This window comes from Macaca thibetana, chromosome 20, assembly GCF_024542745.1.
Source record: "Macaca thibetana thibetana isolate TM-01 chromosome 20, ASM2454274v1, whole genome shotgun sequence".
In the NCBI taxonomy this organism is placed as follows: Eukaryota; Metazoa; Chordata; class Mammalia; order Primates; family Cercopithecidae; genus Macaca; species Macaca thibetana.
The window spans coordinates 53,664,697-53,681,381 of NC_065597.1; the positions used below are offsets into that span (position 1 = coordinate 53,664,697).

A 16,685-nucleotide genomic window follows, 5' to 3' on the forward strand; every position below is an offset into this window, starting at 1 on the left:
ACCGAGCGCTCCCTGGGAGGCACCGAGGGACCTGGCCAGCCGTGCGGCTGCCCAGGCGCTATGGCGAGCGCGGCCAGGGGATCGAGGCCGTGGCCCCGGCTGGGGCTCCAGCTCCAGTTCGCGGCGCTGCTGCTCGGGACGCTGAGTTCACAGGTGAGAGCCAGGGACCAATGCCAAGTCCCCAAAGTCGGGTCGCGGGGCGCAGGGGGCGGGGTCGCGCTCAGGGCGAGGGCGCGGCGTGGCCACGGGGGCGCCTCACGCCTGGGTGGTCCCAACTCGGGCCCCGACCGAGTAAAAGCCTCCTTGGTTTGGGGAGCCGCCAGTTGCCCCCAGCAAATACCTAGCTGGGGAGATCTGCCAGCGTGGAAAGGCAAGAGTAGGCCGAGCACCCCGCCTCTTCTGCATGGAGCGGTGTAGTCTCGGGGAGGGGGCACCCGGGCACGAAAACCAGGCCTCTTAAAACTTCTGGGGATCCTGGCTTCCTTTGAAAACATGATTGACTTCAGGGCCCTCTGCTGAGAAATGCGCCTGCACTCCCAGTTTTGCAATTTCAGAGGCTTTACAATGGGGTCCTCCTACCCATGGCTGCACCCCAGGTTCATGATAATAAACCTGGGATAAATGAGTTGGGAGTGTGAGTATCTGCTCCCACGGTGCCAGGAGTAGGAGAGTCTTAAAGAAATGCAGCCAGGAGGCGAAAGTCGCTTGGCCGAAGAATCCAGGTGTCCCGCCTGGAGCCCCTATGGGGCAAAAGCGATCAGGTAGAGTTAGGCACCTCTCATTCCCCGCTTCCACTTCATGGGTCCATCTCATGGTTGCCAGCTAAGAAGCAAGCCCAGTGTGGCCAGATCAGGTGTCTCAGAAAAATTAGAAATGAGAAAAATTTGAAATCTTGTTTTTTTTTGTAGAAATCACCCAATTTTTTAAAAAATTGGCAGCTAATTGAAAACAAATTTTTAAGCACTAGATGGTCAAACAAAATTCATTTGTGGGCAACCAATCTGCAGCCTCTTCTCCAGACTGTTCTCCCTCCTGCCATGTGCTGCAGATGACAAAATTGAAGCCCAGAAAGAAAGAGGGGCTAGCAGATAATTTCTTGACCCTCCACTCAACACCAGTGGCTCAGCCCCAAACCCGAGGGTCCCAAAGCAGGATGTGGCCTTTGTAGGGGTGTGGCTGGGCCACCCGGATGTTAGGCCTCCTGCTGGGAGCTCAGCCTCACCCTGTTTGTTCAAGGAGGGGCTGGAGCAGGTGAGTGAGCCCAGGAGCACCAGATGTAAGTACGGGTGGCTCCAGCCCCCCTCCCACGGGCACCCTCCAGCCTTGGGTCAGGGGACCCACTGGAGCCTGGCACCAAAACCAACTGGGCTGGTTTGGGGAGGCAGAAAGGGCCATCCCAAAAGAGGCAGACATTGTGGCAGAGGAAAAAGAGGCCAGGCACAGGAATCAGAGGGATGGCAACTCAAGTCCTTAGTTTTGCCACTTATTATCTCTGTGGCTTTATGCCAATGACCTAACCAATGACCTAACTTTTCTAAGCCTCAGTCTCCCTCCCCTGTAGAATGGGAAAACGAATAATACCCATCTTAGAATGGGTGCAGTGGCTCATGCTTGTAATCCCAACATCTTGGGAGGCTGAGGCAGGAGGATCACTTGAGGCCAGGAGTTCCAGACCAGCCTAGACAACATAGCAAGACCCCATCTCTACAAAAAATACAAAAATTAGCCAGGTGTGATGACACACACCTGTAGTCCCAACTACTTGGGAGGCTGAGGTGTGAGGATCAGCTGAGCCCAGGGGTTTGAGGCTACAGTGAACTATGACTGTGCCACTTCATTCCAGCCTGGACAATAGAGCAAGACCCTATCTTAAATTAAAACAACAAGAACAATAACCAAAGAAAACAAAACAATGAAGTCATTTTGTAAAGGCCTTTAGTCTTCTTTGGAAAACCAGAATGAATTGAGGGAGGGGGTAAGGAATTGGGAATTTAGATACACTGGGAGCCAAAACCTTCCCTCAGAACCCCCTAGCTCCCACTATAACCCCTCTCTAGCTCCCACTATAACCCCTCTCTAGGATCAAAGAGATGATGGGTGATACCAGCATGTTCCCCAATCACCCTTCCTCCCCTGCTCTGTCCCCATCTAGGGGAAGGGGGAGTCATAGCCAGCCCTGCTTAGGACAGGAGCAAAGGGTGGTCCCAGACCCCTCAGAGAGCTGACTTTGTCTCTACCCCCTCGCAGGTTCATACTCTCAGGCCAGAGAGCCTCCTGCTGGTGTCCACCTTGGATGGAAGTCTTCATGCACTGAGCAAACAGACAGGGGACCTGAAGTGGACTCTGAGGGATGGTGAGCAAGAGACAGTCCCTCCTCTCTCCTTGAACACATAGATTGGTGAAGGGGGAGTCACTGTGGCATAGAGAATAAGAACATGGGCTCTAGAATCCAATAAGCTGGTATCTACAGGCAGCTTCACTGCTTACCAGCTGTGTGGCCTTGAGAAACTCACTTTACCTCTCTGGTCCTCAACATCCTCATCTGTAAAGTGGGGCAAAGGATATGACCCTATCTGACAGAGTTTTTGGAAAGATGGCATTACATTCATGCCAAGTGCTTGACATTACAGTCATGCTATAGCTCAGTGAATACGAGCTGTGCTTTTCAGTGGAGTCTGGAGGGAGCTGCTTATGCTCTGTGTCCCTGTCCCTGCAGATCCCGTCATCCAAGGACCAATGTACGTCACAGAGTAAGTGAACCTGGGGCCTTTTAAGGAGGAGGCATCTGGGAGATGGGGGACTCATAGTTGTAGAGAGTTTGTGTGTGGGATGGGGATGTGTTAGAAGTAAGGGAAGAGAATTGGCTCTGGATGTGATATAGGGGAGGGTCTTGGAGCACCAAGGTGTTTCCTATAAGAACAGCTCCTAGTAGCAGGGAAGTTGGAGGGAATTTGGGGCCTTCATGAAACTGGGGGGCAAGCACCCACTGGTTTCCTTGTTCCTCTCTGCTCCACAGAATGGCCTTTCTCTCTGACCCAGCTGATGGCAGCCTGTACATCTTGGGGACCCAAAAACAACAGGGATTAATGGTTTGTATCCCATGGTGTTTGGGAATGGGTGAGGGCCAGGGCTTTTGTCAGGTGGAGCACTGAGAGGTGGAGAGGCAGTATGGTCAGTATTTCCTGTCCTGCAGAGGATGTAAGTCAGGACTCAGCACATTGTGAGAAGGCTGTCTGAGGGACCCATTGAAAGGGTGGTAAGGGGAGGTCTGGCTGTGTCTGCAGGGCAATCTGACTGTCAAGCTGGGGGTATCCCAGGGGCTTCTCCAGGACTCTGAGGACTTTAAGGAGAAATGTATATACCAGTTAGCTTTTGCTAAATAAAAACCAACCCAAAACTCAAGAGCTTAAAACTCAAACATCACTTAAATTTATTCAACTCAGAATTTGGTGAGATGACAATTTAGACTGGGCTCAGCACAGTGGTTCTTCTGCTGGTCTTGACTGAACTTGTTCATGCATGTGTGGTCAGCTGCTAGTCAGCTGGATGGCTCTGTTTCTGAAAGTTGGTTGGTAGTTGGTTGGCTTTTGGCAGGGGTGGCTGGGCCATGTGTCTCTTATCCCTAGCAGGCAAGCCTAGGCTTGTTGACATGGTATCAACAAGGGACCCTAAAGCAGCAATACATAAGCACTTTTCAAGCTTCTGTTTGTGTCACATTTACTAATGGCTCATCAGCCAAAGCAGGTCACATAGCCAAACTGAGAATCCAGTGGTGAAAAAACAGACCCCATCTCTTTATGGAAGGAACTGAAAACTCACCTTGTGAAGGGACACAGACACAGACATGAATACAAGATGAAAAGCAATCTGTGGCCATTTTTTGCAATCTTCCACATCAGGGCTCTGAATGGGGTGGAATGTGCTGTGTCAGAATTCCTTTTTTTTAAATTTAAACACATTTTTTAAAGACAGGGTCTCATTATGTGTTCAGGTTGGAGTGCAGTGGTATGATCACAAGGCTCACTGCAGCCTCGAACTCCTGGCCTCAAGTGATCCTTGCACCTCAGTATCCTGAGTAGCTGGGACTACAGGTGCACACCACCACACCCAGTTCTTTGTCAGAATTCTAACCATGTCAGGGGAAACCTGCCAGAAAAGTCTTAAGTATATGATTTAGGAAGGTGAAGTGATAAGAAATTTTAGTGTGTGAATCAGGCAAGGTCTCAGCTGCAAACACATGGCATATTCAAATAGAATAGTTTGAGGACATTTTGTTAAACGTGTGAGCAGAGTATAGGAAACCACAAGGGATAGTGCAGTATATCAGTTCATTCTTTCATTGCTATACTAAAAAAAATTACCTGAGACTGGGTAATTTATAAGAAAGGAGGTTTCATTGACTCGTGGTTCTACAGGCTGTACAGGAAGTGTAGTAGCTTCTGCTTCTGGAGAGACCTCAGGAAATTTACAATCATGGCAGAAGGCAAGAAGGGGAAGCAGGCACATCTTACATGCCCAGAGCAGGAGCAAGAGAGAGAAAGGGAGGAGGTGCCACCCACTTTTAAACAACCAGATCTGGTGAGAACTCTATTACAAGAACAGCACCGGCTGGGCACAGTGGCTTAAGCCTGTAATCCCAGCACTTTGGGAGGCCAAGGTAGGGAGATCACCTGAGGCTAGAAGTTTGAAACCAGCCTGGCCAACATGGTGAAACCCTGTCTCTACCAAAAAATACAAAAATTAGCCAGGTGTGGTGGCACATGCCTGCAGTCCCAACTGCTTGGGAGGCTGAGGCAGAAGAATCGCTTGAACCCGGGAGGCAGAGGTTGCAGTAAGCCAAGATCACACCACTGCACTCCAGCCTGGATGACAGAGTGATACCCTGTCTCCAAAAAAAAAAAAAAAAAAAAAAAAGAACAGCACCAAATTAAGAAATCTGTCCCCATGATCCAATCACCTCCCACCAGGCCCCACCTCTAACATTGGAGGGATTGCAATTCAACAATTTTTGTGGGGACGCAAATCCAAAGCATATCACGCAGTATCCTTCGGTTTGTGACAGTGGGGTGACATTATCAGCCCTAATTCTGGAGGCTGGGGAGGGAGCAGCTACCACAGCCTGGAGCTGGAGAGAGCTGTCCCAAGAGCACCACCCGATGGGACCTCAGGGCTTCAGTGGAAGGACACAGCCAGCCCATGAGGACTCTGTGGCAAGGACACCAGGGCATACTCTGATCTCACCCTGTCCCTATTATCCAAACCAAGCAGGAAGCCAGAGCACATGGTGCCCATAGACATAACCCAGACAAGTCCAGCTTTGGGGAGAAAGCAGAGTAGAGAAGGGTGAAGGATGGAGCTTCACTCCTAGCCAGCATCAGGCCATGGTCTCCTTTATTCTAGAACAACTCCTTCACTTCTCTGAGTCTCTCATGGCTGTTGACAGTTTTGAAGTATCCGTGTCAGTTGTTTTGGTTTTTTTGTAATTAAACTCCCCACTAGATGTGTGTGAGGTTTTTTTGTGTGTTTGTTTGTTTCATTTTATTTTGTTTAGAGACAGAGTCTCACCCTATCTCCTAGGCTGGAGTGCAGTGGCACAATCATAGCTCACTGCAGCCTTGAACTCCTGGGCTTAAGCAATCCTCCCACCTCAGCCGCACAAATAGCTGGGATTACAGGCACAAGTCACCATGCTCAGCAAATTTTTTTTATTTTTTATTTTTATTTTTTTTCTGTAGAGACGAGGTCTCACCGTGTTGCCCTCTGGTCTTGAATTCCTGGTCTCAAGCAACCCTCCTGCCTCAGCCTCCCAATGTGCTGGGAGTACAAGCATGAGCCACCATGCCCGCCCCAGTGCAAGTTTTTGAGGAGGAGGTCAGGTCAGGCCAGGAGCAAGTGGTTCACGTGGTACCTTGACACTGGGTATGGGAATTTCTGCATTTCCTCAAGAGGCTGTGTAGCACAATGATTCAGTGTGCTGGCTCTGGAGCCTGACTGCCTGGGTTCAAGCCCAGGCTCTGTCATTTAGTAGCTGTGTGACATTAGCCAAGTTACATGACCTCTCTAAACCCCAGGTTCCTTACCTAAAAAGTGGAAATGATAGTAATACCTGCTAATCGGTTGCTATGGAAATGGGCTCACCTGCACAGTGAACATTGTGTGTTTCTGCTCTTACTCCTTCCTGGAAATTTTCCCTCCTAGAAACTGCCATTCACCATCCCTGAGCTGGTTCATGCCTCTCCCTGCCGCAGCTCTGATGGGGTCTTCTACACAGGTGAGCATCTCTCCAGCCTGTGGGGTCCAGGTTCAGCCAACAGAGGCAGGGATCTAAGTCATGACGGGCTCATTAGGCACAGGAGTGGCGGGACCACACCTCTTCCCATGCCAGCTTGAGAGCTAACACACTTTCTACCTCTACAGGCCGGAAGCAGGATGCCTGGTTTGTGGTGGACCCTGAGTCAGGGGAGACCCAGATGACACTGACCACAGCGGGTTCCTCCACCCCCCGCCTCTACATCGGCCGAACACGTGAGTCAGGCCCCAGCTATTCCTCAAGCTCTGGGCAGCCTCCCCTTTTGCTCTGCTGAGATCTGGCTGTGGCTAACCAAGTTGAATTCAGGATAGTCTGTTAGTCATCAACAAACATTCTACAGAGCACTGAACTAGGAGCCAGGGATAGAGCTGTAAACAAGACAGCTCCAGTCTCTGCCACTGTGATGTTCACAGGCTTCCAGGTCTCTAGGCTGTGTGCTCAGGAAACCCCCACTCCTACAAGATAAATGGCCCCTGGGGTTGGAGGGAGCATCACATGGACGTTCCTGGTAATCTTGTTTCTGGGATCCCCAGAGTATACGGTCACCATGCATGACCCAAGAGCCCCAGCCCTGCGCTGGAACACCACCTACCGCCGCTACTCAGCGCCCCCCATGGATGGCTCACCCGGGAAATGTAAGTTCCATCTTTCTCTGGTCCCATCTTGGAGCAAGGTCCCCAGCCCAGGGAACCCTGAACAGCATCCACGACCAATTCCCAGCCACATTTTGACCCACTTGGCCTCCCCAGGGACCCCATATACTAAATGGCACACCCCTGATGGCTGACCCCAAGTGACTCCCTCAACACCCAGACTGACCCTCCTGAACCCTGGCCAGTCCCTCAACTTCCTAACTCTTCTATACTCCAAGTGGCCCCAATCAGGTAACCCTGGATGACTTCCCACATGCAGAGTGACTCCAAACAGCCCCTGAGCAATCTCTGGGTGTCCTAACTGACCCCTATATATAACCCCTGAAAGCTGACCCTAAGTAGCCTCTTGCATATACTGACTCCCTAGGTGACCCTGACCACTCCCCACCATTTTTTGTGAGATGGGGTCTCACTCTGTCGTCACCCAGGCTGGAGTGCAGTAGTGTGATCATAGCTTACCACAGCCTCCAACTCCTGGGCTCAAGTGATCCTCTATCCTCAGCCTCCTGAATAGCTGGGACTGCAGGTGTGCACCACCAAGCCTGGCTCATCTTTTTTGTAGAGATGGGGTCTTGCTATGTTGCCCAGGCTGATCTCAAACTCCTGGGTACTGGGATTACAAGCATAGGCCACCACACCTGGCCCACCCTCTTGATATCATGACTGATACCCAACTGCCTGAGTGACCTTACAGGTGCCCCTAAGGCCCCCCCCCAAGCCCTGATTCCATCATTCTGCATGAGACCTGACCCTGGTCACCTCAGCAGAGGTGAGGTCACCTACGCACCCCAGCTGACCCCTCTCACACTCTAAGTGACTCCCAAGTGATACACATGCCTCCAGGCCACCCTGATTGATCCATCCTAGGTGACCATCTGTTGACCATGGGCAATACCCCACCATCCTAAGTGACTCAAACTGACTCCCACACATCTGAGTCACCTTTGAATGACCCTGACTGTTTGTCTCATTTTCAAAGTGACCCCATAAACTCCAACAAACCTTCTCATGTCCTGATAACCCTCCATGTGATCTCCACACACCAGAGTGACCCCCTCACCCAGAGGGCACCCTTGGACCCTCTTAGGAGAGCTTCCAATCACATCTCCCCAGCCACCTTTCTCGGCAGACATGAGCCACCTGGCGTCCTGTGGGATGGGCCTGCTGCTCACTGTGGACCCAGAAAGTGGGGCAGTGCTGTGGACACAAGACCTGGGCGTGCCTGTGATGGGCGTCTACACCTGGCACCAGGACGGCCTGCGCCAGCTGCCGCATCTCACCCTGGCTCGAGACACTCTGCATTTCCTCGCCCTCCGCTGGGGCCACATCCGTCTGCCTGCCTCAGGCCCCCAGGACACAGCCACCCTCTTCTCTGCCTTGGATACCCAGCTGCTGTAGGTGTTCATGCCTGGGGCCTAGGGAGGGAGCCGTCTGGGGGTTGCAGGCTGGGTCTGATGGCCAGGCGAGATGTTCAGCTGTGACACACCAGTACAGCTGAACCAGGGGTCAAAACATTTCAAATTGGTTACTTACCCAACTGGTGTCCTGTGCTGCCCTCCAAGCGACCCCAGGACCCCCTGGGTAGCCCCCACCGTTCAGCACCTCATAGGGTAAGATCTGGCCTAGGAGGGTGTACTAGTCTGTTTCATGCTGCTGATAAAGACATACCCAAGACTGGGCAATTTACAAAATAAAGAGGCTTAATTGGACTTACAGTTCCATGTGACTGGAGAAGCCTCACAACCATGGCAGAAAGCAAGGAGCAGCAAGTCACATCTTACGTGGATGGTGGCAGGCAAAGAGAGGAGCATATGCAGGGAAACTCTCCCTTATAAAACCATCAGATCTTGTGAGACGTATTCACTATACAAGAACAGCATGGGAAAGCCCTCATGATTTAATTACCTCCCACCGGGTCCCTCCCACAACACATGGAAATTCAAGATGAGATTTTGGTGGGGACACAGCCAAACCATATCAGAGGGGGACTCCAGGTCTTAACCTGTTCTGGTTGATAGGTGCTGTGCCTTATCGATTGTTAAATACTTTAAATAGGGGCCGGGCGCGGTGGCTCAAGCCTGTAATCCCAGCACTTTGGGAGGCCGAAACGGGTGGATCTTGAGGTCAGGAGATCGAGACCATCCTGGCTAACACGGTGAAACCCCGTCTCTACTAAAAAATACAAAACACTAGCCGGGCAAGGTGGCGGGCGCCTGTAGTCCCAGCTACTCCGGAGGCTGAGGCAGGAGAATGGCATGAACCCGGGAGGCGGAGCTTGCAGTGAGCTGAGATCCGGCCACTGTACTCCAGCCTGGGCCACAGAGCAAGACTCCGTCTCAAAAAAATAATAATAATAAATAAATAAATACTTTAAATAACCTTATTGCATCTAACACCTTAGTGTCCCCATCTTGAGAAACCAGTAGACAGCTTGGAAAAATCAGGGATCATCCATTCATTTCAATTCATTCTGCAAATATTAATTGAGCACTTACTGTGTGCCAGTCTCACTAGAGTCTGGGAGTACAATAGCAAATAACCCAGTCATTGTTCCTGCCTACAGGAACCCGAGTCTAATGGGAGAGACAGATATGTAAAGGGACTATTGCAACCTGATATGATAAAGGATGAGATAAGAGTAGTATAAGATGCCATGGGAATGTATAGGAAGAGTACCCACATCAAGACTGGGGACAAGAGGCAGTCATGGAAAGCTTCCTGGAGGAAGGAACATCTAAATTGAAACCTAAAAAATGAATAGGAAATGAGAGAGATGAGAGAGCATAGAACTCGGGGAACAGGAAAAAATTAAATAAGACTGAAATACAGACCTGAGAAAGAAGTAGGGTGTGAGATTATAAGCTAAGAAGAGATCTTGTAGGATCATTTAAAGGGCTTGGACATTTTCTCCTAAAGTTAAAAAGTCACTGGAGAGTTTTAAGGAAGGAAGTGATTTGATCATATTTTCATTTGAGAAAGAATATCTTAGAGTGGTATACGGAAAGAAATGGACCATTCATGCAATATTGATTTGTTCAGGAAAGAAATGAAGATACGTTATGCTAGAGCAGAAACTCTAGAGAGGAAAATAAGTGGAGTGTGAGATATATTAGAAGGAAGAACCAGTGAAAATTTGGTGATTAGGGAGTTGCAAGGAGTCAAAGATCATGCTCAGGTTTCTAGAAGCACGTGGGTGCTGTCATTTTCAGAGGCAGGGAACACTAGAGGAGGTGGGGGAGAAGAAGGAGGAAGAAGTAAAGAATGATGTAATGAGTTTATATTTAGAAAATTGAGCTCAGCCGGGCATGGTGGCTCACGCCTGTAATCCCAGCACTTTGGGAGACCAAGGCAGGCGGATTACGAGGTCAGGAGATCAGACCATCCCGGCTAACACGGTGAAACCCCATCTCTACTAAAAAATACAAAAAATTAGCCAGGCGTGGTGGCGGGTACCTATAGTTCCAGCTACTCAGGAAGCTGAGGCAGAAGAATGGTGTGAACCTGGGAGACGGAGCTTGCAGTGAGCTGAGATCACGCCACTGCACTCTAGTCTGGGCAACAGAGCAAGACTCCATCTCAAAAAGAAAGAAAAGAAAAGAAAGGAAGAAAGAAAGAGAGAGAAAAAGAAAGAGAAAGAAAGAAAGAAAGAAAGAAAGAAAGAAAGAAAGAAAGAAAGAAAGAAAGAAAGAAAGAAAGAAAGAAAGAAAGAAAGAAAGAAAGAAAAAGAAAGGAAGGAAGGAAGGAAGGAAGGAAGGAAGGAAGGAAGGAAGGAAGGAAGGAAGGAAGGAAGGAAGGAAAGGAAGGAAGGAAAGAAAGAAAATTGTGCTCTTGAAAGAGGTCTCGGTTAGACATAGGTTTGAAATCATGACTATAGAACATGTATCAGCTAGCTTTAGCTGCATAACAAATTTCCCCAAAACAGAGAACTTAAAAAACAACAATTTATTATTTTTCAAGATTCTGTGGGTCAGCTGGGATGGGTGGGTGGTTTTTCTGCAGTCTGCTTGTGGCTTGGTTGAGTCTGGAGACTCTAGGATGGCCTCACTCACCTATCTCATAGCTGATGGACTGTTTGGCCTATGGGGGATTAAAGAGGTCTCTCACGCCCCAGCAGGCTAACCTGGGTTTTCTCCCATGGTAGTCTCAGGGTCTACAGAAAAATGCAGAAGGAAGCCTCAAGGCACAAGCACTTTTCAAGCCTCTACTTATGCCACATTTGCTGTTGTCTATTGATTAAAGCAAGTCTCGTGGCTAAGCCGAGTCAATGTGAGAGGGAAATATACAAGGGCATGAGTACCCTGATAACGGAAACTACACATCACCAGCATTCATTCTTCTCTTCTTTTTCTTCTCTCCCACTAGGATGACGCTGTATGTGGGGAAGGATGAAACTGGCTTCTATGTCTCTAAAGCACTGGTCCACACAGGAGTGGCCCTGGTGGTGAGAAGTGGTCTCTGAGGGGGCTGGAAAGAGGATGAACGGGAGAAGAACCTCCCTCACTTATGGCTCTCCATCTTCTGCCGTAGCCTCGTGGACTGACCCTGGCCCCCACAGATGGCCCCACCACAGATGAGGTGACACTCCAAGTCTCAGGAGAGCGAGAGGGCTCACCCAGCACTGCTGTTAGATACCCCTCAGGCAGTGTGGCCCTCCCAAGCCAGTGGCTGCTCATTGGTGAGATCCTCTGGCTAAAGTTGGGAGTAGATGAAGATAAAGAACCTGTGAGCCCAGCTTCTGAGCTGGAAAGCTAAGGTCCCCTTCAGCCTGATGACTTTTGCCCCCCACCTTAGGACACCACGAGCTACCCCCAGTCCTGCACACTACCATGCTGAGGGTCCATCCCACCCCGGGGAGTGGAACTGCAGAGACAAGACCCCCAGAGAACACCCAGACCCCAGCCTTCTTCTTGGAGGTCAGTGCTGGCAGAGAGTGGGGGGTAGGGAGGCCCCAGCAGATGGGGGAATAGCCCCTGGACCTTTTCCTCAGGCTGCTAAGAATAACAATCAGGGTGGGTCAATTGACCTCACACAATTTCCCAGAAGACAAACTTGTTGTTGTTGTTGTTGTTGTTGTTGTTACTGCCAGAAACACGTTAGAAGTGTCAAAAAGTGACTGGGCATGATGGCTTATTCATATATTCTCAGCATTTTGGAAGGTCAATGTGGGAGGATGGATGGCTTGAGGTCAGGAGCTTGAGATCAGCCTTGGTAACATAGCAAGACCCCATCTCTACAAAAAAAAAAATTAAATAGCCGGGCGAGGTGGCAGGCGCCTGTAGTCCCAGCTGCTCAGGAGGCTAAGGCAGGAGAATGGCGTGAACCCGTGAGGCGGAGCTTGCAGTGAGCTGAGATCCGGCCACTGCACTCCAGCCTGGGCGACAGAGCGAGACTCGGTCTCAGAAAAAAAAAAAAAATTAAATATTAGTGGGGCATGGTGGTGTGCACCTATAGTCCCAGCTACTCAGGAGGCTGAGGTGGGAGGATTGCTTGAGCCCAAGAGTTTGAGGCTGCCGTGAGCTATGGTCACACCACTGCACTGGATAACACAGTGAAACCCTGTCTCTTCGAAAAAAAAAAAAAAAAGACATTGACTACCTAAATCATGAAACGTAGGTCATGTTTTCTTTATCCTTCTTCAGTGTAAAAACTGTAAAATATTCATTGAAAACAAAAACTATAAAAGCATGTGCTCCTGGGAGAGGGTTGGAGCCAAATCACTAGTAAATAGCTCAAGGTTAGAAGGAACAGCCATGGCCTAGAGCAATAATTCTCAAATCCGGTTGCTCATCAGAATCACCTGGAAGCCAACTCCAGAGCTAATGCATTTAGAATCTCTGGAGGTGGATATCTATGTTTTTCGTGACATTCCAAGAGTACCTGTGTCTTTTCGTGACCTCTCATGAAATGCTGGTCATTGGGTAGAAATGAAACCATTCTTTTCTTAGAAACCATTCTTAGAAAACCATTCTTCTGGGCAACATGATGTTTCAGCACTGTGGAGAGTGCCACGTTTCCCACCATACACAGACCACTCACTGCCCCTTCAGCTAAGCCCAGCCCTGTGCGGGGTGATGAAGACAGGTTAGGGGTTCCCCGGTGGAAGGAGGTGCTAACAGTGAAGGGCCCTTTATCCCCAGCTATTGAGCCTGAGTCGAGAGAAACTTTGGGACTCCGAGCTGCATCCAGAAGAAAAGATTCCAGACTCCTACCTGGGGCTGGGACCCCAAGACCTGCTGGCAGCTAGCCTCACTGCTGTCCTCCTGGGAGGGTGGATTCTATTTGTGATGAGGCAGGTAGGCCCATCGCCCTGACCTCAGGTCTGTCTTGGGGAAATGCTGCTCCTCCTCTCTGAGACCACTCAGCAACTCTCTCCCTCTACTTTGCCCCCTGCCTCCCTCCCAGCAGCTCCCCAGGCCCCTGTGATCTTGCTCTGTAAGTTCATTGCTGCCTGGTGAGGCCATCTCAGTCACAGATACTGGGCCCATCACAGGGCAGGGTGTGACCAGGACAGAGCTCCCTTAGGCTCTCATGTTACAGCAGCAGCCGCAAGTGGTGGAGAAGCAGCAGGAGACCCCCCTGGTACCTGCAGACTCTGCTGACATCTCCCAGGATGCCCAGTCCCTGCACTCGGGGGTCACCCTGAGGAGCCAGAAGAGGCTTCAAAGTCCCTCGAAGCAAGCCCAGCCACTTGACGACCCCGAAGGTGAGCTTGAGTGAACGGGACAGGGTAGTCAGGAACAGAGAAAAGCAAGGGGCAGATTTAACTGCAAAGCTGGTTTATTAAAAGCCACTACAGTGGGGTTGTTAGGTCTACATGAATTAATAAGTGTTTTGAGTAGAGCCTATTATGTAATTGAGCACTCTAGGAGTGTCTGCTGTCATTTTTCAATCACTATTTTTTTGGAGACAGGATCTTGCTCTGTTGCCCAGGCTGGAGTGCAGTGGCACAATCATAGCTCATTGCAGTCTCAAGCTCCTGGGCTCAAGAAATCCTCCCTCCTCAGCCTCTCAAGTAGCTGTGACTATAGGCCTAAACCACCATGCAGAGCTAATTTTAAAGTTTTGTTTTTTTTTTTTTTTTGGTAGAGATTGGGTCTCGCTATGTTGCCCAGGCTGGTCTTGAACTGATGTCCTCTAGTGATCCTCCCACCTCAGCCTCCCAAAGTGCTGGGATTACAGGCATGAGTCACCACACCCAGCTCATTATTGTATTATTATTTTCAAGGAACCTGGGTGTAGACAAAATTGGGTATAGATCTAAGGCTGCTCTCTGTTTACCTCCTTTGAGCTTAGTTTTTTCATTTGTCAAATGGGAATAATAACATCCAGCTCATTACATCATCTCACCATGAGAAGTCAACAATCATTATTATTAAATAATACTTAGGTAATATTAATATTCATGTTAAAATGATGTTATATTTGGAAGCAATAATAGTAAATGACCTTTGTGCAATTTAGTACCTTTTTTTTTTAAACGCTTCTCTTATCTTTTCTCAGTTTTGTCCTATAAGGACTAAAGCCCTTTTAGGTTGGGCACAGTGGCTCACACCTGTAATCCCAGAACTTTCAGAGGCCAAGGTGGGGATTGCTTAAGGACAGGAGTTCAAGACCAGCCTGGGAAACATAGGGAGACCCGTCTCTACAAATACTACAAACAATTCTCCAGGTGTGGTGGTGTGCACCTGTAGTCCCAGCTACTCAGGAGGCTAAGGCAGTAGGATCACTTGAGTCCAGAAGGTCGAGGCTGCAGTAAGCTGTGAACCTTTTAAGGTTCCTCTGGCATCTGGAATGTTCCAGGGGCTTCTTGCATGCCTTTACCAATCAGCCCAGGCTACTTCTGCTTGATTGGCTCTGGGCTGGGCTCATGTATTTGGTTGTCTTTGTGAACTCGTGCTGGCTCCTTCTAGTCACTGCTCAAGCCACTTCCTCATACCTTGGCCCCACCCTGCCGTCACCTTCTCAGGCGGAAGTTTACGCTACACGTGGCTTGATGCTCCAGTGCTGTTCACAATGTCCGCCTCTGTGGTCACTGTGCCTTAGCCCAGAGGAAAACAGCTCCCCTTCCTCAGGGGTCAGCTCTTTCAGAGGGCCCTGCAGCAGGATTTTCTCAGCCCTGAGCTGTTGTAGTTTTTGTCATTTTACTGGCCCTGGGTGGGTCCAAGTAATACTCACCCCACAGTATCCCAAAACGCCCATCTCCCTGGACCTTCTGACTCGAGTTGAGTCTGGCTATTTACCTGGACAACCAGGACTCCATCTTTCCCCAGGGTCATTCTTGTCAAAGTCCTTATGGACTGTTTTATGGTTCACAAAACTACAGTGGAGTCATGGCCAACTTTCATTTAACTTGAATAAATTTGGCCAAGCGCGGTGGCTCATGCCTGTAATCCCAGCACTTTGGGAGGCTGAGGCAAGGGGATCACTTGAGGTCAGGAGTTCGAGACCAGCCTGGCTAACATGGTGAAACCACACCTCTACTAAAAATACAAAAATGAGCCTGGTGTGGTGGTGGGTGCCTGTAGTTCCAGCTACTGGGGGGTGACTGAGGTACAATAATTGCTTGAACCCAAGAGGCAGAGGTTGCAGTGAGCCAAGATTGTGCCACTGTACTCCAGCCTGGGCAACAGGGCAAGACTACGCCTCAAAACAAAACAAAACAAAAAACCCACAAAAAACAAAAACAAAAACTTACAGAAATTCATCTACATATGTTTGGCTGGGCTCCCTCAGGACCTCTGGCTGCATCATGTATTCAATGACAAGTGGATGCAATCCAGCCTGAACCAGAGATAACATTTATATAGTGCTTACTGTATACCAGGCTATACCAGGCACTGTTCTGAATCATTTGAATGCATTAACTCATGAGATAACATTCCTGTGAGGTGAATGTTATTATAGAATGCCCCTTTTATGGAAGAGGAAACTAAGGCAGAAAGGTCTAGTGACAATTCCCAACCCAACCCCGGCTCACAAAGCTAACAAGTGGCAGCTCAGGGGTCCAAATGCACGTGGCTGGCTCCAGCAGGTGCCCTCATTTCTGTGGGATGGTGCCCCTGCTTGACCAATACCCGGCAAATACCTGTGAAAGAATGTGACTGACTGTAAGCGTTCCCCAACCTGTGGAGAAGCAGCAGCAAAGTCCATCATGTGTATTCGGGATTGCCAGAGGCAATTCTGACTGTATGCCCTTTCTCCCTGACACGACAACTTTTGATTACTTTAGAGTTGAACTTGGGAGGCCGAGGTAGGAGGATTGCTTGAGCCCAGCCTGGGCAACATAGTGAAGCCCCATCTCTACAAAAATTAAAAATACAAAAAGATTAGCCAGGCATGGAGGCATATGCCTGTAATCCAGCTGCCTGGGGGGCTGAGGCAGGAGGATTGCTTGAGCCCAGGAGTTTGAGGTTGCAGTGAACCTAGATCACGCCAGTGCACTCCAGCCTGGGTGACAGAGTGAGCCCGTTTCTAAAAATACGACGACAACAAAAGCTCCCACATTTGCTGCCTCTCCATTATAATTATGCAAAAGGCTGAGCAGAGTGATGGCAAATATCTGTGTGTGCAGACTGAGCCTCCCCAGCTCATTATATCTGCATTGAAGGCCTTTGTGGCCTTAAGTCTGGCATCTCTCTTCAAGGGTGCTTCTGAACATCTAACCCAGGAAACTCTAAGCAAGTGTTTACTCCATGCTGAGAGCACTGAGAGCAGACACACAA

At 49.5% G+C, this 16,685-nt stretch overlaps 4 protein-coding genes across 14 annotated transcripts in view; 3 read left to right on the plus strand and 1 right to left on the minus strand.

The window, feature by feature from the left end:
* The window catches only part of NDUFAB1 (NADH:ubiquinone oxidoreductase subunit AB1), a 1,133,838-nt gene that overhangs the window by 1,003,047 nt on the left and 114,106 nt on the right, over window positions 1-16,685 (plus strand). The window lies entirely within an intron of this gene.
* The window catches only part of CHP2 (calcineurin like EF-hand protein 2), a 256,785-nt gene that overhangs the window by 44,198 nt on the left and 195,902 nt on the right, over window positions 1-16,685 (minus strand). The window lies entirely within an intron of this gene.
* ERN2 (endoplasmic reticulum to nucleus signaling 2) overlaps window positions 1-16,685 on the plus strand; it is a 23,881-nt gene continuing 7,196 nt past the window's right edge. The window contains exons 1-13 of the mRNA XM_050773861.1: window positions 1-153; window positions 2,248-2,353; window positions 2,717-2,750; window positions 3,017-3,089; window positions 6,199-6,271; window positions 6,418-6,525; window positions 6,844-6,945; window positions 8,093-8,357; window positions 11,326-11,404; window positions 11,491-11,638; window positions 11,755-11,876; window positions 13,101-13,256; window positions 13,504-13,666. Coding sequence (XP_050629818.1) covers window positions 61-153; window positions 2,248-2,353; window positions 2,717-2,750; window positions 3,017-3,089; window positions 6,199-6,271; window positions 6,418-6,525; window positions 6,844-6,945; window positions 8,093-8,357; window positions 11,326-11,404; window positions 11,491-11,638; window positions 11,755-11,876; window positions 13,101-13,256; window positions 13,504-13,666 — 1,522 coding nt within the window. The 5' untranslated portion in view covers window positions 1-60. The remainder of the gene's footprint in view (window positions 154-2,247; window positions 2,354-2,716; window positions 2,751-3,016; window positions 3,090-6,198; window positions 6,272-6,417; window positions 6,526-6,843; window positions 6,946-8,092; window positions 8,358-11,325; window positions 11,405-11,490; window positions 11,639-11,754; window positions 11,877-13,100; window positions 13,257-13,503; window positions 13,667-16,685) is intronic.
* The window catches only part of EARS2 (glutamyl-tRNA synthetase 2, mitochondrial), a 174,499-nt gene continuing 173,315 nt past the window's right edge, over window positions 15,502-16,685 (plus strand). The window contains exon 1 of the mRNA XM_050773837.1: window positions 15,502-15,505. The gene's annotated coding sequence lies outside the window, so the exon portion shown is untranslated. The remainder of the gene's footprint in view (window positions 15,506-16,685) is intronic.